At 41.9% G+C, this 22,442-nt stretch overlaps 1 protein-coding gene and 1 long non-coding RNA gene across 4 annotated transcripts; one reads left to right on the forward strand and one right to left on the reverse strand.

The window, feature by feature from the left end:
- Window positions 1-485: 485 nt before the first annotated feature.
- LOC147331587 (delayed-rectifier potassium channel regulatory subunit KCNS2-like) lies at window positions 486-21,066 on the reverse strand. Of its 3 annotated transcripts, none has more exons than XM_086293988.1 (10): window positions 20,916-21,066; window positions 12,884-13,065; window positions 12,622-12,755; window positions 11,580-11,744; window positions 11,329-11,500; window positions 10,162-10,245; window positions 9,073-9,234; window positions 7,709-7,792; window positions 2,231-2,323; window positions 486-1,403 (listed from the first exon to the last, which is right to left on the reverse strand). In XM_086293988.1, exons 2-10 carry the CDS (start codon window positions 13,052-13,054, stop codon window positions 954-956), a joined length of 1,515 nt encoding a protein of 504 aa, XP_086150114.1. In that variant the 5' UTR covers window positions 13,055-13,065; window positions 20,916-21,066; the 3' UTR covers window positions 486-953. The 3 variants fall into 3 exon arrangements, with proteins under 3 accessions (XP_086150114.1, XP_086150115.1, XP_086150116.1); XM_086293989.1 differs by lacking the exon at window positions 20,916-21,066 and adding an exon at window positions 14,953-15,071; XM_086293990.1 differs by lacking the exon at window positions 9,073-9,234.
- Window positions 11,995-13,052, forward strand: LOC147331588 (uncharacterized). The gene is made up of 3 exons (XR_015129199.1): window positions 11,995-12,059; window positions 12,165-12,277; window positions 12,469-13,052. It is a non-coding gene; the product is annotated as an uncharacterized LOC147331588 (long non-coding RNA).
- Window positions 21,067-22,442: the final 1,376 nt, after the last annotated feature.

Genomic DNA, 22,442 nt, shown 5'->3' on the forward strand with positions numbered 1-22,442 from the left:
GTACAAGAGAAATTTCTTGATGCACTTGCGCTTTGGCATCTTTTCAGCGCGCTGCTGCGCGCTCTGTCCCGTCTGTGCGTGCGACCCCTTACACCACATTTCGGGGATGATGTTGCACATATGAGTCCTCTGTAGGCCTGTAGGAAAACCCGGACATTTTCATCCATCTCAAAGAAAAGGACGGTTGGTCACTCTAGCGTTTACCTCTTTCCAGTCTTTATGCTAACCTAAACACAGCTTAACTTTTCTTATTCTACCTGCAGAAAACTACAAAAATGCTCCCACTGAGGCTTCAAATGATAAAGTTGACCAACTTTTTTTTTTATCAAATGTTACCTTTATACATTTTACTTCAAGAACAAAATAACAATTCAGACTTTCATAATCTTTTTATTCGTTTCATTTCATACACGTGCATGCTATTTCTCTTCAGTCCAGCTCAGTTAAGGCTCAATTGATTCGGTTCTTGAGCAGACCGTGTTTAATCTCGCCTTATGTAATTTTATTGTTTTGGGTGTTTTATCTTTAACAGCTACATAAAAACTTCATTATCAGAAAGAACAAATTTCCACCCTGAAAGCTGCCCACATGCACGAATAATAGCAAACTACCGTCCATCATGTAGGTTTGTCATGGAAACCCAAAGCTAATAATTAAAACCAATTTACAACACGATCCCTCCAACTCCTGATTTCTTTAAATTTCCCAAAATCTGATCAAATCCCAGCCCTCCTGGACTTTAGTCCTCCTGTTTATGCTCGATGAGTTCAAAGGTCAAACTTGAAGCGTACAGATCACTCTTGTGTTGCCTTGTTTTAAATAAAAGCCAGATTAAATATGAATGCAGTCATCGTTTCCATATGAACACGTCATGCATGAGGCAGGAAGTGAATCTGAACAGCTTTGATCTCCTGCCTTGATCAGCTCTTCAGCAGCTCTTCATCAGCTCTTCATCACAGCTGATGCGGCTCCTTCTTCCTCGTTATCGACGTGTAAGATGGATGCTCCACATAACTATAGTTTATTACACCTCCTTCATCCTCATAATCTATATCGTCCTCTTCAATATCATCAATATCATCATCGTCCAGGCAGCAGCTGTCCCCGTCTGACCCCTCGTCCTCTTCATCCTCCTCTGGCACATTCTCGCAGCTCATCCTCATCTTCTTGCCGTTGTTGTTCCTCACCGACGCCTCCAGAGCTTTCTGGCGACGGTAGAAGTGGGAGAACTTGTTGAAGATGATGGTGATGGGCAGCGCCACCACCAGGGTGCCACCCAGGATGCAGCCGCTTGCCGCCAACTTCCCGACCACAGTGACCGGCACTACGTCTCCATAACCCACTGTGGTCATGCTCACTGTCCCCCACCACCAGCAGGCCGGGATGGTGTCCAGGCCCACATCCTGGAATCAGACACAGAGGGATGCTTTAGACATCCAAGGTAATGATTTTCAGATGTATTAATATTATTATGTAAAGAACACAATTAAATAATAAAATACTTTGGTATATAAAATCTATCAGAACAAAGTTGAAGCTCTAATTTTCAAGAGGAAGAGATAAAGACAAACCTCTGACCACACGGACTAATGTGCTCTTTGAATTGAATCATTAGTAATTACACCAACAGGTGTGTCTTCCAACATCACAGATATCCCTGAAAAACAGGATAACTGCCACTTCGACTGTTCACTCACTGATATTTTTATTTGTTACAGACCAAAGCAAAGCTAACAGCTTGATTACGCTGTGAAGGATTTATCAGCGTCTAACGACACTAATTAAAGTGAAACACTCTTAATTAGCCAAATGTCATGAAAATCAGCTCAAGGATTTCATTGGCCGGAGGAACACGAGTGAGTATTAACACAAAGACTTTGTTACAAAGTAACTGAGTAGTTGGTTGAAGTGTGTAGCCATGTTTTCCGTCTTCATACCGTAGCATCCGCCGAACATTTCACAATGTAATGTTTGCTACGTTCATCGCCGTGTTAGCATTCCGACATTTATACTGAGAGGAATTCAAACTGCTCAGAAAGTTTTGGAAACATTCAAACTGTAAACTGATGATGGCTGTAAAACCGTACGCCAAACAGACTCTCACTGAAATCACTGAAACTAAGATGTTAAACTTTTAAAAGGCAAATTCAAAGAATTTATTTGAACACAAACTAAAAGTGAAATGATTTCCACCAGTGAGGAACGCGACCCCACGTCAGTCAAACTTTACCTCTTCATACTCAGCAGTGTAGGCGATACCCGAGAAGACGGACACTCCCACGGCCAGGTAGAGCAGCAGGATGCCCACCTCACGGTAGCTGTGCTGCAGGTAAAACATGGAGGGGTTGAGATGTGTTTGTGCACAAAGCCTCATCTGTCACGATCCAATAACTGAGGTTCAATTTGTGACAGCGTCACAGCCAAACGCCCACCGCCACTCCCGCCCAGCGGGAGAAAACACTCATCTGTGTTTTTTCTTGATGTGAACTTTGTGTCTGCAGCTCGCCTGACAAAAAGTTTGTCTCTGTAAATGTGACTCTACTTCTAAAGTTTTGCACTTCCTCATAAAAACTCATAAAAGAAGGTTTTATAAGAAGACTAGAAGAGAACATGTGGAAATACTGATTTGTATTCGACTGCCGCACTCCTCCACCAAGCTGAAAGTCCTCCATATAATGGAGGAGTTCAGTTCCTGGTTTCAGGACATCTAGATGTGAAATCACTTTGAAATAAGAAAATCTCAAGAATGTCAACAGATTATTACAGTTTGATATGTATTTATGACATTTTGACGCGATGTGTCCCGTCTCCTGTAACGTTTTTAGGGAACTCTGCCCATAACTTTTTATAATCCTGCCAACAATCACATGAACTTCTTATTGAAAGCAATGAGCAACACAATCTGACAACACAGCAGAATTTAACACAGTTTAAAGTAGGGGTGGGGAACGTCCGGCCTCCGGGCCGCATGCGAGACCGTTTCAATCGGACCGCAAAGCAATAACATGTATATATTTTATATATGTAACTTATAGCATGAATAAAAAAATATGGAAAAAAACCCCCACTGACAGTCATTAGTTTTCTGAGATAAAACAGACGGCTATCTACGTCCAAGTCAAAATCCTGCTCCTCACATACAAGGTCTTAAATAATCAGGCCCCATCTTAATCAATCAATCAATCAATCTTTATTTATAAAGCACTTTTCATACAAAGATGTAGCACAAAGTGCTTTACATGGTTAAAAGCAGCCCACCCCACCCCGCCCTCCAACTCACTCCCCACACTCTCATTAACATAAACGATCGTGAATACATACACCCCCCCCCCACCCACACACACACACACACACACACACACACACACACACACACACTTAAAGAGTAAAATTGGGCTGGGCACACATGAGCCCAGTGAGGAAACACTATCACAGAGAGCCGTCTGCACCGGGAGCCGGTCACAGACCGCAGCCTCCAGGCTGGGCACACAGCAGGAGGGAGGCAAAGGAGCCCCCCAGCCAGGCTGAGAGGACCCCCAGAGACCCAGCAGCCACAGTCGATCACAGCCCCGGTGCAGAGAGCGCCCTCTGAGGAAACACTGGAGATATGACCTAATAAGAGTATATACAGAATAAAAAGATAAAATAAATAAGATACAATATAAATATAAATAGAGTAAGAAGTTTAAAAAAAAAATAAGAATAAAATGAATAAATATTAGGCAAAACCTAAATTAATGATGTAAATAGAATAACAGGATAGAATAAATAAGCATAAAATTAATAAACGCTAAGTAAAAGCTAAATTAAAAAGGTGGGTCTTGAGCCTGTTCTTAAAAACATGTACGTTCTCTGCGGCCCTGAGCTCCTCCGGCAGGCTGTTCCACAGACGAGGACCATACCACTGAAAAGCTGCCTCTCCGTGAGCATGTGTCCTGACTTTAGGGACAATCAAAAGGCCAGTACCAGAGGACCTCAGGGTCCGCGAGGGTTCATATGGTAAAAGCAGATCTGAGAGATAAGACGGCCCAAGACCATTAAGACATTTAAAAACCAATAAAAGAACTTTACAATCGATCCTGAAACACACGGGGAGCCAATGACCTTTGTAGTACCATATCACCCTATTAGAGCACTTCGCTCTCGCTCTGCAGGCCTACTTGTTGTTCCTAGAGTATTTAAAAGTAGAATGGGAGGCAGAGCCTTCAGTTTTCAGGCCCCTCTTCTGTGGAACCAGCTTCCAGTTTGGATTCAGGAGACAGACACTATCTCTACTTTCAAGATTAGGCTTCAAACTTTCCTTTTTGCTAAAGCATATAGTTAGGGCTGGACCAGGTGACCCTGAATCCTCCCTTAGTTATGCTGCAATAGATGTAGGCTGCCAGGGATTCCCATGATGCATTGAGTTTTTCCTTTCCAGTCACCTTCCTCACTCACTATGTATTAACAGACCTCTCTGCATTGAATCATATCTGTTATTAACCTCTGTCTCTCTTCCACAGCATGTCTTTATCCTGTCTTCCTTCTCTCACCCCAACCAATCACAGCAGATGGCCCCGCCCCTCCCTGAGCCTGGTTCTGCCGGAGGTTTCTTCCTGTTAAAAGGGAGTTTTTCCTTCCCACTGTCACCATAGTGCTGCTCATAGGGGGTCATATGATTGATGGGGTTTTCTCTGTACCTATGAAGCGCCTTCAGGCAACTTTTGTTGTGATTTGGCGCTATATAAATAAAATTGAATTGAATTGAATACAGCACGTGATGTACATTATTACATGATTGACAACAAAGGATGAATCCTGGCAGCTGTCATGAAAACGAAGGTGGATTCAGAACGCTGCGTGTTCCAGGAAAGATGGACACCTGATTTTTTTTCTTTGTTTAAGTGAAAGGCAAGCTGTGCCCAGTTTGTGGCGCGGCGCCGGCGCCATTACAGTTCGAAACATGCTAAACATGATGAGCTGAGAGCTCAACGTTAATGCTCTTCCCCAGAGTTTGAGTCCTTAACAAGCAGCTCTCACACGACCACAGACAGACAGAGAATAACGTGTGCAAGTTTTGTGGTGAGTGCATTAATAGCCATGAAACCTCATGAGGCTTAGTAACACGGTACTTTGTAAAAAATGAAATGGCCCCCACCCCTGCTTTAAAGGAAACAAATGTCAGCTATATTAAAATGAAGAAGGATGGTGCTGAAAAAGAAGTGTAAAAAATAAAGAAATGTGGATCCTTTGCACTATGAAAAACAAATCTAAGAGAAAAAAAACTTTGTATGCAAAAAACAGTCAGTGGAGTAAAAAAATGAGTTATCTGAGAAATGGAGCATTTCCACAAATAAGCAGCAGTAAAAGTCAATTCACAATGAAGCTGGTCTTTTTTCAGAGAACTGCTTTTTCATTAGATTATGCTTTACTTCTGAAATGTTTTGTTTTCCATTTTCAAGATCAAACTAAACATTAAACTAATGTTTTGAGTTAAAGGCTTTTTCATTACTTGATATGCAGGAAAGAGACCAAATAAGCTCTCAGTGCTTCATTTCAAATGCCGGTCACGGATCAGGAACTTTATTAAAGTGGTGCTGCACTTTAAAGGCTTTAATAATCCTCTGCTGGAAGGAACAAGCTCATGGTATAGGAGACGAGACGGAAACACAATGTGCAGATGTAATGAAAACCAGGAGGAGCAGCATGGTCCCTGATCCTTCATCAACAACTCCACCTCCAAAAAATGTCAAATAAAACAGAACACATGGATTTCCATAATATCAGATTATGTTCACAATAGAATTGACAAAATATCTAATTTTAAGAAAAATAAATGCTCATTTTGAATTTGATGACAGTAGTCCATCTCAGGATGCTGGGACAGGCCGTGCATTCCCACATGCATGCATTATGAGTCCATAAACATCTGGGAACTCAGGAGACCAGCTGTCATAAGTCAAAGGAGACTCTGAAGTTCTGGACTCTGCATTCACAACCCAGCAACCGACAGAGCTGTTTAACAAGTGTATTTACACAAGGTTTAAAAGGCAGCAGGACCTGAGGCTGATGAATCACAGGACGGTGATTCAGGCGGCTGTTTTGTCAACAAAGGAGAGAAGACTCGGTCAGAGCCAGAGCAGAGGAGTGGTTAGACTATCCTGACATCCTGGGAGGGACGGGAGGAGCGGTGGCGTGTGGACAGGCAGGTAAGTTTCCTCCGTTCCTTTCTCAGTGCACACAGACCAGCTTGGAAATCCCGGGAAAGACGTCTGTTGCAGGTCAGTGGCTTAACAGGTATGCTGACTGATCACAGTCTGAGAGGTTTGGCTCGAGCGGGTCTTAAAACTAATCACTAATCCTCAGATGGACGGCATGTGCAGCAGGCGAGAAGCGATTTTCAGTTGGTGTACGGTCCGGACTGCAGGCTGCCACTTCAGCACTTGGACTCTATCCAAGGAGCTGTGCTGCGGGAATAGGAAGGCCTTCTCTGGAAAAGTTGTCGTCTGGATGGAAGCATATGTAATACCATCAGAGATGCAGGTTTCTGAACTGAGTGCTGATAACAAGCCAGATGTTCCCTCTGCTCTTTAGTCCAGAGGCCGTAGCATCCATGATTTCCAAATAGAATTTCACATTTCAGTGCGTCTGACCTCAGAACAGTTTTTCACGTTGCCTCAGTCCAATTTTAATCAGCTACGAGAGACGGCGGCGTTTCTGGATCACGTTACCATACGGCTTCTTGTTTGCACGATAGAGCTTTAACCTGCCGTCCCGCGCAGATGGCACGGTGAGTTGTGTTCATAGGCAGAACCGACCCTGCACACACTGATTTCTCCCAATTCTCTGATTATTTTGATGATATTATGCATCATAGATGAGGAGATATTCACAGCCTTCACAATTTTAAATTCAGGAACATTATTCTGGAATATTTTACTTCTTAGAAACGGTCTCTCTGAGCTTCTCGGTGAATAAACTTTGGGTCTATGAGGTTTACAAAAACATTTTACGCCGCGTCCCAACTTTTTAGGAATTGGGATGGTGCGTCCATTTTCCCCGCTGGTGTCATTGATACATTACACATGATACTAAACATACACAATATACACAAAAAGGTTGCTTGGACTGATTTAGAATATTAAACCAAGTTTCCATCAGATGTTAAAGGTTGCATAAAGAGATTCTGAGCAGATTAATGTGTAAACATGACTTAAAGTGTAAATGTTGCCATCATAGATTGTGCTAGCTTCAAGGCTTTTACAGATGACCTCACTAATCCAACTTATACCTTGAAAGCATGATTTGAATTATAAACCATCCACAGCAATGCTAGCTAATTGGAATTGCTAAGTCATGCGTTTCCTAATGTTGTTTTTCTTCCATCTCAAACACACTGACACAATTCCCCTAAACTCAACAAGTGAACATCAGTGAGATCTTGTGTTAAAAACTGCAGCCCACATGCAAACTTTAGTTTCCTTCCGTTGTCTTTTTTTGTGCGTCATCTCCAAAACAGTGTGCATCACATCAGCTGAGATCTGCTCACAATCCATCAACCTGTATCTGAGGCGTCTACAGAAAGGTCAACAGAACAAAATGTCACAAAACTACAAAATAAAAAAATCAGTCACGTTGTTTGTACGGCTGGTTAATGTCGCTGTGTGTATGGGATACACACATTACAAAACTTTGTGTGTCTGTGCGAGCAGACAGAGTCCCCACTCACCCGCAGTGTTGCTCCCAGTGATCGCAGGCCTGTCGAGTGTCGCGCCAACTTTAACACTCTGAAGATCCTCATTAACCTGAACACCTGAGAGGACACAGAGTGGACTATGAGTCTTTAAAAAGAGTCGAACTCTGGCTGCACGGCAGCAGCTGCAGACATTCACTACACTGATCCAACGGTGGAGTCACGAAGCTTCAAATAACGGGGTCAGTGTACGGACGCGTAATCGCCGCGAGCTTCAGATGGGGTTTTTTCTAATGAGCACAGAAGCCACACCCACCATGTGCTCTAAGCTTTTGTTTGCGAGGAACAGCCAATCGGAAGGAAGTTGCATCAACAACATGTTGGTGTTAAAGACCCTAGCATTAGCTCAGCAGCAGGCCCATTTTATTTTTAGTGCTCTTTAAATGACAGAAAGTAACAGAAAGAAGAGAAGACGAGCTTTAGGGAGATAAGCACAAAGCATTCATGGAAAAATCAGCTTCACATTACTGTAACTCCTCAACCACACTGGGCTACAGAAAAAATGGTTCCTGAAAGATGAGAATCATCTTATAATTTTACAGCCACAATGATAAAATAAGCCCAGGCCCAGTATGATACTGGTGTGATAAAGGGTTGAACAGTGGGTGAACGGAGGCGCCTCATTAAATATAACTGTTTTGAACTGGGAATCATAAAAAGTTACTCAAATGTGAAACGAAACCCTAAAAAAAAAATCCCTGACCCCGATGTTTTCAATTTAAAATGAACTGAACGTCGTTGTTATAAAGAGCAGGTTTTGTGTTGTGGCATTTGAATCTGTTTGTCATTTTAGAAATATTGATTGAGAAATAGCTCCAGTTACACATGTATCATAGTTGTGCACTAATTAGCCGCACAGATCCATGAAATGCTAGACTGTCATTCAGGACCTGGAAATATATCAGACTAATGGAGCTACAATCCATAAGCCTTAGTTTCCTCCTGCTACAGGAGAATCTTAAGTGTGACATTAAGACCTGTGAGTAAGCATACACTCTTACATTGACTTCCTTTATGATTTCTCTTCATCGTGTGTAATATAAAATGAGCGTGGTCCAAGAACTGGTTGTTGTTGCTTGTGTGATTTCACTCTACATGGTCTGCAGTTATTAATACTGTCTCAGCGTTACAGTTTGAGGCTAGCAGAACCTCCACAGATGGTGCATGTAATATTAACAGTGTGCTCTTTGATGGGACTGATGAGATTAATACTGCATATCAGACACTGTCACCATAAATACAAACTATCACAGCCTTTACTGAGCGATTATGACAAATGTGACGAATCCTTCGTTACATTTTTACCAGAGCAGCATGCGGTCCACATCCACAGCACAGACCTGTATGAGTCGTCCCAGGTTGCCCAGCTCGGACTCGGATCCCAGAGTCATGTCAAAGAGCAGAGTGACGTAGATGGGAACCACAGACACCATGTCAATAATGTTCAGAGGGTGATGGAAGAACTTCTTCCTGTTTGGTGCGAGCAGCAGCCGCGTGACGACCTCAAAGAGATCACAAACACTCAGCGTTTGTCACTGTCCTCTGTGTTCAGCGTCTCTATCAGCACTGACATATTTGGGCCTAATATTTAAGTTTAGGTATTTTAACTGTGCCTGGAATTTGTGTTTGGTCTAAACAAAGTAATAAAATTAAACTGATGCAAGTCAAACCAATTGAATGAAGTATGTAACAGCTCATCATGGTCTGACTTTGCATTCTTTGAGGGTTTTTTTCTTTGTCTCATGAGTTCCCCGCGTCTTTGTGTGATGTTCTTTGTCTTCTTTTCATTTTACTTCCTTCTTTATTTTAAAGATTTATTTGACGGGACAGCAGTAAAGAGGGGAGAGAGAGCGGGGAAAGATACACAGTAAAGGAACGTGGGCGCAAACCTCAAACTGACGTTCTTCCTGTTTTATTTTGAAGGGTATTTCCTCACTTGGCTTCCATAAGTTTAATTCCCTCCTTGTGTACCTTTCTCTCTCTGCTGTATTTACTCTGTTAGTCTTTGTGAAGTTGTCCCCGTGTCTTCCTTCGCGACCTGTTTCTCTGTTTTTTTTCACTTCCTGCTCCGTATATTTTCGGAGTGATCCTCTCTGTTCTGTGTTTCCTGCCTTCACCGTGTAGCACGTTGCTATCTTTCAGGAGTATTTAAAGTGCCTTTTCCTTCATCCCTGCAAAGACATTAAACTCTGTGCTGTGTTTCATCTTCCCTTTGATAAATCTCCAGCGTGAGATACATATTTATGATCATTTTAAAGCATATTATCTTTATTGTTTGCTTAACTGATACACAGTTAAGTTTATTACTTTTTTTCTTCTCATTGACATGCATGGGAAATGCCCTTATACACAACCTCAAATATTAGACCCAGTGAGTTTTTAGTGCACAGTAAAACAGTTCACAGCAGGCTTAGTTTTAATCACCTCACCTCGAAGGTGAACCAGCAGGAGCAGAACACCTCCAGCGCCTGCATGGTCGGCTCTTCAATCAACTTTCCATCAGAATCAAAAGTCTGGGAGACAAAAAGGACAGAGGACAGTTTTTAAAAGTGTTTTCAATTAAACATTTAGTGATTTCAAATGTATTAAAATTTGAGAGCCCATTAGATATTTTTATTTTGAAATAATTACAAACACAAATTTTTATTCATGTATCTTTTCAACGACAGGATTTTCTTTAACAGACATCAAAGGTAGAATGCTCAGTTCAGCATGAACGCTGATCTTAGAGCCAAAGAAAAGACAAACAGACACATGGTGGCTAAACAGAAATGATCTGTTGTAATAAATGCAAATACAAACAGGAAAAGTGATGATATAAGGTGGACTAAGGATAAAAATAAGGCATCAAGAGTTTAAATAAAACACAAGTAAAACAGGGTCAATCTATCTGACTGATTAAATCATTTTATTGGTACTTTATTCTTCTTTAATTATCTTTATGTAAATAGTTGTTCGTGTGTTTTGGGACTTAATCAGGAAAAATCTAAAGCACAGAGAGCTGCGTGTCCAAGCTGTTGATTTACTGGTTCATTTAGTTTCCCACCATCACCTTTGGCCACTTACTGAAAGAGTGAAGTCACAAACGAAGGAAATGAACTTCCTCTGCAGACTGTCTGAGCAGTTAAAGGACACACTGGAGAGATTATATCTCAGTTTACTTCCTTAAAAAGCTGGGAGAGCTGGCCAGGACATCGCTGTCCCTGTGACCTGGACCCGGGTACTTTGGTTTTTAGCATCACTCTGTTTGGATGCAAACAATTATCAGTATTTTACTTTGTTTTCAGTTCATAAGGTTGCTTCAAGCATGTTTTTCTGTCTTTCTCAGAGCGGATTTAAGGCTCTTTGTGAAAGACATCTTTGGTAATATTAGACGAGTGTAAGTCACACAAAATTAGTTTGTCTATTTGATTTCACTGAGTTTGACTCTGAGAGCAAACAAACAGTTTTAATGAAACTGTGGATGAAAAGGGTTAAATACTCGAATTGTCTTCATGTGAGCCTGAATCAGCCCGATGAAGCCAACAGATGCTTCCTGCTGAAAGCTGACTGAACCGTGTTGTTTGGTCTCCACGTTTCCAGCTCGCCGTACCCACCTGATACTCTGGCATGCTGTTGATACACATGGTGGAGATGGATGTGAGCACCACTCCGATGGAGAGCAGACTGAAGAGCTTGCTGGGGATGGAGTATCCCGGGTTCTCCAGCGTCAACCACAAACACTTCCTGATGTTCCCATAACGCACTTCCTGGAAGTGCTGCATGTCTCTGCGAAGGTGGAAAAAGGCAGTGAGTTAATAATTTATTTAAAAAAAGGAGAAAGAAAGTGCAGCTGTGTGTCTTTTACTTGTTTAAGTCGGATATCTCGTCCACAGATGTGTCTACACTGCTGGCGTCGCTCTCATCGTCCCAGCTACGATGTCGGCTGCTCTCCAGTTTGCGGTCGTGGTAACGGTAACTACAGCAACTGTCCAGGAAGAACTCATTGATGCCCCAGTACTCGATCTCCTGGCTGTTCGGGGAATAGAAGCCAAATCAAGGTTATCTATGCAGTATTAAAAGAAAAGTACAAACTACATCAAAATAAAATGATTTCCATCTGTTTTTTTCTTCATCTGCTTCCAATGTTATTAGTGCACTAAATGGATCCATGACTCCTATAATTATGCTGCATAAACAAAGGACATATGCAAGCAGGCCAAAGGCCTAATTCACGTTAAATCTCTGCTTGTTCTTTCCAGCACAAATATAACACTGACACACCTGAAGATCCACTACAGGATTTGCAGATTTGCTTTGGTGTGAAAACCAGGATGTGTTCCTGAAGGTAACCAAACAGGCTTTTTGAGCAAACCTCAGTTTAACAAACGTTAAAGAAAAGTAAAACAAAAACAATCCAACCGTGGAGCTCAGTCTTTGCGTTCATGTCCAGGACACGGGACCAATCAAAGCCTCCACCACCAGCGCTGCACCCTCAGTGACTGTAGATGATGTCACATTTGTGCACAACAGCAGTGCTTCAGTGTGTGAGATCATGAATAAGAGGTGAGATGTTACAACTTAGTCTCAGTAGTTTGGGTTTGTGACTTTTTCAAAGGATCAGCTGCTTAAATTTTACACGATTGTGTAGAGTTGATGAATTCATTTTACTGTTTATGTTTTTAGGCTTTAAAGTTTTTCATGCAAAGCAACAATGAACAGTGAAGTCTGTTAGCAGCTGCTGTGTCTGATTACAGGTCAGATAAACCAAGAAAAACTGAACAGACTAAAACCTTTGTTTGAGTCACAAACGTCCACAATCAGTTCCAGCTGGATTGGTATGACAGGTGTAAAGGTTCTCTGGGATGCAGAAGGATGAGGATGTTAAAATGAATGTTGCTCAGACAGACCTGAAGGAGAAGACGCACAGCTCCTCCATGATGTGAAGTTTGCCAGTTTGGTAGAAGTGGATGACGTAAGGGAACAGGCCGGGATTCCTATCAAAGTAAAACTCCTTCTCCTGCACATCATAGTCATCACACACCTATAGCAGGAAAGGTGGGAATACGACAGAGGAAGAGTGAAGAAGAAGAGAAGCAGGTGGGCTTTCAACAAGTCAAGCAAAAATCCATCAGGTCTCGTGTCAGTCGTATCCCGCTCACACCCAAACACCTGCAGTATGGCCTCCTCTGAGTCACATGCCAGCAGCTTTCCCAGTCTGGTGTCTGGGAATTTCTTCAGCGTGCTGGAACAGAGGCTCCTCTTCAGACCTCCGACGTTCACGTGGACGAGACCCTCGTCAGAGTCCTGGTGAGCCCAGCTGGGCAGACTCTCCTTCCCCATGGTTAGATCAGCTGAGACACAAAGACAATGAAATGAACACAAACTGAAAAACACCGCTCTGACACTTTTTAGAGACATTTAATTTTGTGGTTACATTATTAAAAGACACGATGTAGATAAAAAAGGAACTGTGAGTCTGATCTATCAGTGTGTTAGCCTGAGTCCTGTAAACATACCCTTGTCAACATATTTACCACATCATGCCAGTATACTCAACCATCTGTCACCATTCATTTCCTTTCACCGCATCCCCGCATGTCTCTGCTGCAACAGTTTCCCTTTGTGTAAGTCATTTGTGATAAAATTGCTGGTTAATTTCAAAAACTGTGAACGTATATGGATAAAACCCAAACAGCCAAGCTGTGCTCAGACATAAAAATCAATTCAGCTTTGAATTAAATCTCCACAGGACACAAACACAGATCTGCAGCAGTTTCTGTGAAGACTTCTCATAACCCCCCCTCTTGATTCTTGTCTCACATGTGAATCTGTCAGTAAGACACATGAGTGAGACAGCGAGAGAAAAGAAGCATTAAAATGTAATCATCTTAAAAGGAAAAGACATCAGAGGTGGAAAAGCCAATTCAAAGTGACGTTTCCTAACTTAAATCGGCGTTTTCTGCCGTGGTTCTGCTGGGCCGAAGCTCAGAGGCATTTGTCAACGTTTTTTTTCAAAGGGAATTTATCGACGCATGGTTTTCTGAGTACACGCGATCTTTACGGTCCAGATTCAGTTACATGAGAGCTGCTTTATATTCGGCAACCGCAGCCTTCTAGTGAGGAGTAAGTACTGCGATTCAGTATCACTAACAATGATAAATAATGCCCCTCTGTTCTACTATCACTCACTCAGACGATCAAGTTTTATTCTTATTCTTGCATCTATACGTCATGTACAGGTAGAGGAAACCTGTACAGTTTATCCTTCTCCTCCTTCCTTCTATGAGTCACATGTTCCAGGCTTCAGACTGTGCTAAACACTCAGATTCACATAGTTTTTTCTGCTCTTGGGTCTTTGTGATGTCATAAAGAGTGGACATCTCCACCCATGTCCATCCTGGACATTATGGATGGGGATAGAAAATAATATATTCCCTAAAACCTTCAGTTTGGGATGAGCGACCAATCAGAAACAAGCTGGGAGGAGCTAAATCGTCTGGTTTCAGACAGAGGATGAACTGGAAGTTTCACCATGACATAAACAAGGATTATTTTGAAGTGCGATCACTCAGAGCTATTCTTGGGGCTGGAAATTAGCTGAATACGACCCCTTTGATGACAGACACAACATTTTAATGGAAGCTGTGATCGTTTGACAGTTAATGTGCATCTGACTGAATCATGACTCATCTCTCGCCCTTAATCTTTGTCTTCTTTATCTCAAGCTGAGTCAGCACTCATTAAACCCCCCATGAAGAGCGTGTAACAAAGAAGAGTCTCAGCTTTATTTTCTGCTCCAAACGTTTGAGCTTCTTTTTAAAATTCTAGCTCCTCTAACTCCACCTGCTGCTCTAAATGCACTTTTAAGACCAGGGGGGCAGAAACTAATATGTAAGTACATAGAGACATTTTCATGTTGACCACAAAACACAACAAGCACTGGTTGAGAGCCAGACTTAATCTAAGCGTAACCACAGTTTGCACATTTTCAAAGTGTTTCTGTGCAAGAAGCAGAAGATTTAAAACGGTTCTTCTGACCTCATGGTTTCTTGCAACTTTCTCCATCAAGTTTAAAAAAACAAAAAAAACATATATCGATGCAGCCAGAACTCCCACACGTGCTCATTTACTGTACTCCCGGTGCAAACACCCACACAGCGCGCATACTTTCACAACAAAAAGAAGCTACACAATGAAATCAGACAACAGATGAGTAAATTACAAAGTTCACATCAAACCCCCAAAATTGTGGAAAGTGCTGTGATGCTATCAGCGTCTCCCAAATCTTCCTGCTGTGATTTAAGATGTTTTTTAACAATACCAAGGTAACATGACCGCCAGGAAAACATAATTCAGTCCTGTTTAGTTGCCAAGAATTGTATTAATATCGCTTAGCAACAAGTAAAGGTTGTGAGGATGAAGGTGTCTGCAGCTCTGTTTTCATTTTCACTCCATCACTGCCAGTTTGAGCTGAGTGTAACTCGTGTTTTTGGAGCTACAATTTACAGCCGTCCCCCAAACACACCACACAACAGTTTATCGTGACACTCTTTCAAAGACCTGTCTGAGGGCTGAGACTTGGCGTCATGTGACGACTAGAGCTGGATATTATACGGCATGTCTGGTGAGGATTCCCCCACAAAAAACGTTTGAACCTGACACTTCATAACTTGTGTTTCTGCACCAATTTGTACTTTTTTTTCACTGATGTCTTTAAAGGGAACACAAAACTCCATCAGTATATATACTGCAGTCTAATAATGTGAGGCTTTAAGGCCATACTGTGTTGCTTTTAAAAAATTATGCTCAGTTATTCCTTGTAATAGTATCCCTGCTGGGCTAACTCGCAGACACATTTCCTCTTCATCTTCTGTGTTTTGACTTTTGCAGTCATCAGTCTGAGCTGACGACGTGTCAGGCTGCTTTTATGTGGGGAAATCTGGTTAAACATGTGTCACATGGTCACATCAGTACTAAACTGTTGTGTATATTTTAAGCCACTTTTAATAGGTCAGATGCACTTCAGACAGAAAATGCTGCTTCCAGTTTGGATTGTGATTGATATTCCCTCAGTGTACACCCTCCTTATATTTCTGAGCCTTTGTGTGGCCGTCCTCTACACACAGAGTGGAGCAGGCAGCAGATGCTGCAGGGGAAACAAAGGCAGCACAGGTGACAGTTTGTATTTGTCATCAGAGTGTAAATATCCAAACGGTTGCTTCTCATGTGGTGCTCACTCTAGCAGGACCGAGGACATCCATCCATCCATCCATCCATTGTGAGGCTGCAGTAAGTGCCTCGCTGCAGGTAAAGTGTAGCTATAATGTAATGTAACAAGGTTACAGAGCCTCTAATTACAGAGTGTAGGAAATCGCCCGAGGAATCGCAGACAGGTGTTAACCTAATGTGGACATAATGGCGTTTTAACCAGGACGCTCTGACTTCATCTGCTCCTGAATCTTTCACTGTCTTCCTGCTGGTATTTAATCAGGTTTCTCTGCGCTCAGCTCACTGATTTATGGTCACACGTCCTGGCTACTGTTCGCTTCACCGCAGCTGGAATCTGTCTTCATCCGTCAGCGGCATGTTTGGGTCAAACTCAGAGACGGGTGTAAAAACTCACAGAGCGCTGGACAAGAATAATAATAATAATTCCATGTACGTTACTATATAACGCTCTTTTACACTTGACCACATTTTTAACTCATTCACTGCCAGCCATTGGCAGTGAATGAGTTAAACCCATTGACTCATTCACTGCCATTGACGGCTATAGACGTCAATGGCAGTGAATGAGTTAACAGAAAAACAGATTTTTTTACATCCCTTTGAATTCGTGTGTAGCTACATGTTTATTTAAAAGTTGACCATGAATAATTTATGAAATATGATTTCAGTCTGAAAACGCCAACATTACATTCAGCTGCTGAAACATTAGAATCCAGCCACACAGTAATGCACAGCTGATATATTTCGGATATACTTCACTGTAATCTCTGGTCTCCTCTTTGCTGTGTTTGGTTTCTTTGGTGATTTTTAGTTAATCGTATTTATGTGAATGTTTTGTCTCTGCATGGTCATTGTCTGTTTTTTTATGGTCGGTCTTTGTGGTTCTCTTGTGTTTTCTTGTTTCATGTGGTTGGTTTTATGGTTATTTTTCATCCTTCATAATTGTTTATGCTCTCTTTGTGGCACATCCTTGTAAATGCATACATTGTTGTGAAACCACGAGAGTTAACGGTCCCTCTCTGAAGTTGATGCATGTTCAGAAATCCATTTCTAAAGATTCAACGACCGAATGCCTCCATGCATTAAACTGATGAGGCAAGAGTATTTAACCACTGAAAACGGCCTCTAGTGATAAAAGCTGAATGTAAACAAAACTTACAAAATAATCTGAACTCAGGAGTGTCTTACTGAACCTCTTAAACTCATCACACAGCCTTGTCTAAGGAGCTTGGAAAGAAAAGCGACTGGACTTTTCACCTCTCATCCGAGAAGCTTCTTCATTCTAGGGTCAAATGGTGGAGAGTCCCAGATTTAAACTAGAGATGGCACGATACCACTTTTTAATATCCGATACCGATTCTGATATCATGAATTTGAATATCTGCCAATACCGATATGAAGCCGATATAGCGTATTTTGTAATCAATAAAACTGTTTTTTATAAATATCTCGCTGCATTTTGTATAAGTTCATACTTAAGTTTTAAAAAACAAGCGACCGAAGCTATTCTGTTATACCCGTATGCAAAAAATACACTACACACAAAACATTTTATAGTTTAGCAACACTGATCAATCTAATAAATCTAAACCTACACCATCCTCCCTATTCTGGTATTTTAAAGAGTAGTTACCTACCTCACTAATAGGGTTGCAAACTCCCAGCAAAAATATTAGGGAACCACCCCCCGCCCTTAATCGATGTAATCAACTTTAATTTAATGCAAGTGTAAAACAAATGCACAGAAATGAATTATTTTTCTACAATAATTAAATAGATTCAACATCTTTCTTCAACAGAATTGCAGACTGCACAGATGGTACCAAAGGAAAAAGTACTATAGCTTACTAGGGTGTATGTTAGACTTATTAGTTACTATATACAATAATGGATTTCTATACATTTAATCAGATGACCACGTTTGTTATAAGATTCAGATAATTATTTATTCAAAGTTTTTAAATGACATAACAAAGAAAAGTATGTCTTTGTGCCCCTCCCTCTCCCTGTTAATGCCCTACCTGGCCCCCGACAAAACTTTGCTAGACCCGCCCCTGCACAGTTACCAGCCTTCAGCTATGTAAAAAAGGATCCTGGTGTTAGTTGTCTCTCAGAAACAGTTCATAACTTCCCTTCAACTCATTCAACTAAAAGGTAAACCTGTTTCTCCATCACCTGTTCAGCTCTGATGGTTCAGTAAGGACATCTCCTGGTTTCATCTTCATGTTTCCCTCTCACCACATAACCAAACCGACATCATGACCAGCAGCTTTTATAAATACATTCTGCTGTTGTTTATCCGCTGGTCTCCTCTTTCTAGCGCAAAGTGGGCGATAAACAAACAAGAAAGACGGAACTTGCAGCAGAAAACCCGATCAGCTGATCATTGATCAGTTTCATGTTTGAAGTAATAACAGGAGAGGAAGGGGGAGTGAATGAGAGCAGATGCAACTGCGCAGCAAAGACAGAATAACTCCAGCTTTGTGTCTATTTTTTAATTCTAGCTGAAATACCGGACAAATCGCTTCCTTTTCACCTCAGTATGGAACTCCGATGGTCAGTGCAGCTGTGGCTCAATATATCAGTTGTTAAGCTTAACGTGGAAATACTCTGCAAACATTCAGGGATGAACTTACACACTTGCTTTACTTCTCTGGGAAAGTTTTTGCCAAGATGAAATGCCGCGGTTAGGAAGCATGTAGCGAGGCTCCAAATGCTCCAACAGACCCCCGACAGGTGTCGCAGACAACAGTCGCTCTATCACGTGACACATACTGCTCCGATGCGCCGAGCTGGGTTACGCCAAGTAGCGCGTTTTGTGAGGTGATTTTGTGATACTTCGGATCGGATTACATTTTTTATTTCTCTCCGATATCCGATCCAGTAATTTAGGTCAGTATCGGACTGATACCGATACGTAATATCGGATCAGTCCATCTCTAATTTAAACCCCGTGGGAGTTTCCCCCCAAAGAGGGACAAAGGACCCCCTGATGATCCTCTACCTAATCACATGAGCCAAGGTGTGAAAGCGGGTGTGGGTCACAATCAGCCAGGGTTTCAGGTGAGTTCATTGTGAAACCTGGCCCCACCCTATCGAGTGAATTCCTGAGGTCAGATGGCCCAGGATGTGAGTGGGCGTTAAGGCGTCTGGGAAGGGATCTCAAAACTGGATTATAGATGGCAGAGAGTTGGTGTCATAAACCACCGCCTCTGTTCAAAGATGGTCGCTCACAGTGGACATAGATGGCTTCTTTCACTCCTCTTTCAAACCATCTGTCCTCTCTGTCCAAAATGTGAACATTGGCATCCTCGAAAGAGTGTCCTTTATCCTTAAGATGCAGATGGACAGCTGAGTCTTGTCCTGTGGAGGTGGCTCTTCTGTGTTGTGCCATGCGCTTGTGAAGTTGCCGTTTAGTCTCTTCGATGTAGAGGTCTGGGCATTCCTCGCTGGACTGTACAGCAAACACCACATTGTTAAGTTTGTGTTTTGGAGTTTTGTCTTTCGGGTGAACCAGTTTCGGTCTGAGTGTGTTGCTGGGTCTGAAGTAAACTGGGATGTCATGCTTGGAGAAAACTCTCCTGAGTTTCTCTGATACATAGGGGATGTAGCCGGTGTATCAGAGAGTGTCTGGGACATCCCTTCCCAGACGCCCACTCACATCCTGGACTAGGTTTCACAATGAGCTCACCCGAAACCCTGGCTGATTGTGACCCACACCTGTTTTCACACCTTGGCTCATGTGATTAGGTAGAGGATCATCAGGGGGTCCTTTTGTCCCTCTTTGGGGGGAAACTCCCACTGGGTTTAAATCTGGGACTCTCCACCATTTGACCCTAGAACTGAAGAAGCTTCTCGGATGAGAGGTGAAACGTCTTCAAGCAACCTAAAGAAGTCCAGAAGTTTTCTTTCCAAGCTCCTTAGACTATGATGACCTGGATGACTGAGAACCTTCACAGACATACCACACAGCCTTCACTGAGCCTGGATTATGTTGTTGTTAGAGTAAACTGCTCCCGAGGCTCAGTAACTGACTTTAGCTCGAAGGAGTTTGTTCAGGATAAGAAACTCCCAACGATGACTTTAAAGTATGTTTGTTTTTGTTATCTGGAAACACTGTTCAGCCACTGCAGCTCTAAAATGATAGATTGCCCCAAAGCCTCTGTTTCTGACACCAACACTGACCTAGAGCTGACCCATTTTTTAGATTTAGTTTCACTAAATGAAACAAACATAGCTCTTTATTACCCGCTGCACTGCATCTGTCGTATTAAAATGGGCTTATTATGCTCATTTCCAGCTTGAGATGTTTATTCTCGGACTTTATCACAGTGGCTTTGCATGATTCAGATTTTGAAATAATCCTTATTTGTCATGTACAGGATGGCTTTCTTCAGATTGGCTGCCCCTTGCAAACAGAAGGTTTGTCCCTGAGACAGTTCTTGGGGATGTAAGTGCTGAGTGAACCTCAGACTGTCTGAAACCTCAGTGTTTCAGACAGCTTGTGGTTGACAGGGATGAATATTATTTAAGTTTTTACATATTTAGTATGAACATCCACTGAAATAGTATACACCACAGGAAATTTACAAAGAGCAGAATAGGCCCACTAAGGGCTCCACAGCTTGTTAATGAAGTATTTAAATATTTTCTTGCCCCCCACATTAAATACGAGTGAGACACTGGGAGCCTCCGTGTGTCTGTAATTACATGCTGAGCTCTCAGGGGAGCTGCTTTGGTGCACATACAGAAATAAAGTTGATCTATAATTCAGCACCTGCAGCCTGGAATCACAGCGGTGGGGAAAAAGCATCTTCAACAACAAACTCCCTCCGTGAGCGAGAAGCAGTGCTGCAAACAAAAGGGCGAAACTTCCCAGAGTAATCTGGGATAACTGGAGCTGCCACTTTAAATCTATTTCACTAAGACCACGCGACGAAAAAAGATGCTGGTGTGTTTTAATGTGACTTACCTGTGATGTCATCTTCACCCCATGATGAAGTTTTTCACTCCTCCACCTCTGAAAAAGATGTGATCGCTGGAAAACAAACAAGAAACCTTGTAAAACCCGCGCGACCTCCTCGTGCTGGAAACTTCAGCCTCCTGCTGCAGGGCTGTCACAGTCCGCCGTGCGCGCGCAGCTTTCCTCCATCTGAAGCGCTCATCGGTCCGTCTTCTCTCTCGGAGGCGGTCTTCGGCTTTTTCCGTCACATTCCGTAACAAGAGCCGATCTCCGAGTGAGACACGTCTCCTGTATGAAAGACTTTTTATGATGCGTTTGCGGCGCTCAGCGGTTATTCAGAGTTCAGCGAGGCTGTTTTTAAAGTTTTAATCTGTCCGCGGAGAATCAGCGCAGCTGCGTTAAACCGGCTCTAACACCGTCATCGTAATATCTCTTATATCTTACATCTGGGATGTAAGCTCTGTGTGTGTGTGTGTGTGTGTGTGTGTGTGTGTGTGTGTGTGTGTGTAATAAAAACGTGTAAAGTCCCAAATGCCACTTCTTCTTTTTCTTCTTCTTCTTTTTTTTTTTAAAATTAATTTACTTTTATTTCCTATATTAAGGCTTTAATATCCCAGCAGGGACACACTGCAGCTGTGAACAGCTGACTTACCTTTTTTCTTATTAAGGTATAAACTTTAAAACACTTCCTCACTGTATTGCCAACAGTGTCTGTGTCACGTGTTCAATTCTGCTTAAATCAGTGGTGTCAAACATGAGGGTTGGGGGCCATAACTGCCTCAAGAAAGACTCCAATCCGGTCCACTGGAAAATGTGAAGGAAAGCATAAACTGTATTTAAAATAGTGTTTACCTGAATTTGAACTATAATTTAATAAATGTTTACAACTCGTTGCACTGATAAAGACCTTCTCAATGGCTATTCATACAGCACCAAAGTAATTATGTAATAAATAAACGTAAAAAAAATCTCTGATTTAATAAAAACTTTCTGGGTGATGAGCTACTTTCTATAATTTTACATATTTATTTCTTGCAGTTTAAGCCCAAAGTGATGTGCTGACAGATGTCTCTTATCTGCTGTAGCAACATTTCTTTGTTGTGCAGAAAAACTGAGAGTAAGTTTCCTAGTTGGACTTTTTTCTTACATTAAGATATCTCAGGGATTAAATGTGTAGCTTCTTTATACTGACAGAAAACTGATTTGTTTTAGGTCTGAACCAAAGTGCGCTGTGTGTGGCCCACAGTGTAACAGGCTTATATGCCCACTTACATCTTTTCCACAGCTTTTTTTCCCACATGTGATCTTGAGCTTCTTCTCCTCCTTCCTGCATCATCTCGCTATCCTGATTTGTGAATTTGACTAATTTTAGCTCATTTTGTATCAGTTTCTTTACCTACATTTGACAACCTCATAATCTCAGCATGTGAGCATGAGTCCCTATTGATTTCATAATAAATTTATAAATAGATGTATTTGTTCATTTGTTTATTCGAGTGCCGTAAACCATTACAAAGGTTTATTCTGCACAAGCTG

Source organism: Aulonocara sp. 'chitande type north' Nkhata Bay, linkage group LG5 (genome assembly GCF_057382095.1).
Source record: "Aulonocara sp. 'chitande type north' Nkhata Bay isolate Kocher_YH1m ecotype deep benthic linkage group LG5, A_spYH_male_GT1.1, whole genome shotgun sequence".
Taxonomy (NCBI): Eukaryota; Metazoa; Chordata; class Actinopteri; order Cichliformes; family Cichlidae; genus Aulonocara; species Aulonocara sp. 'chitande type north' Nkhata Bay.

Coding starts and splice junctions, on each gene's coding strand:
- LOC147331587 (XM_086293988.1), bottom strand. CDS start 13,054: ATGGGGAAGGAGAGTCTGCCCAGCTGGGCTCACCAGGACTCTGACGAG. Junction 10,246..11,328: donor ACAGCATGCCAGAGTATCAG/GTGGGTACGGCG, acceptor TTTGTCTCCCAG/ACTTTTGATTCTGATGGAAA. Junction 1,404..2,230: donor ACACTGCTGAGTATGAAGAG/GTAAAGTTTGAC, acceptor GTCTGATTCCAG/GATGTGGGCCTGGACACCAT.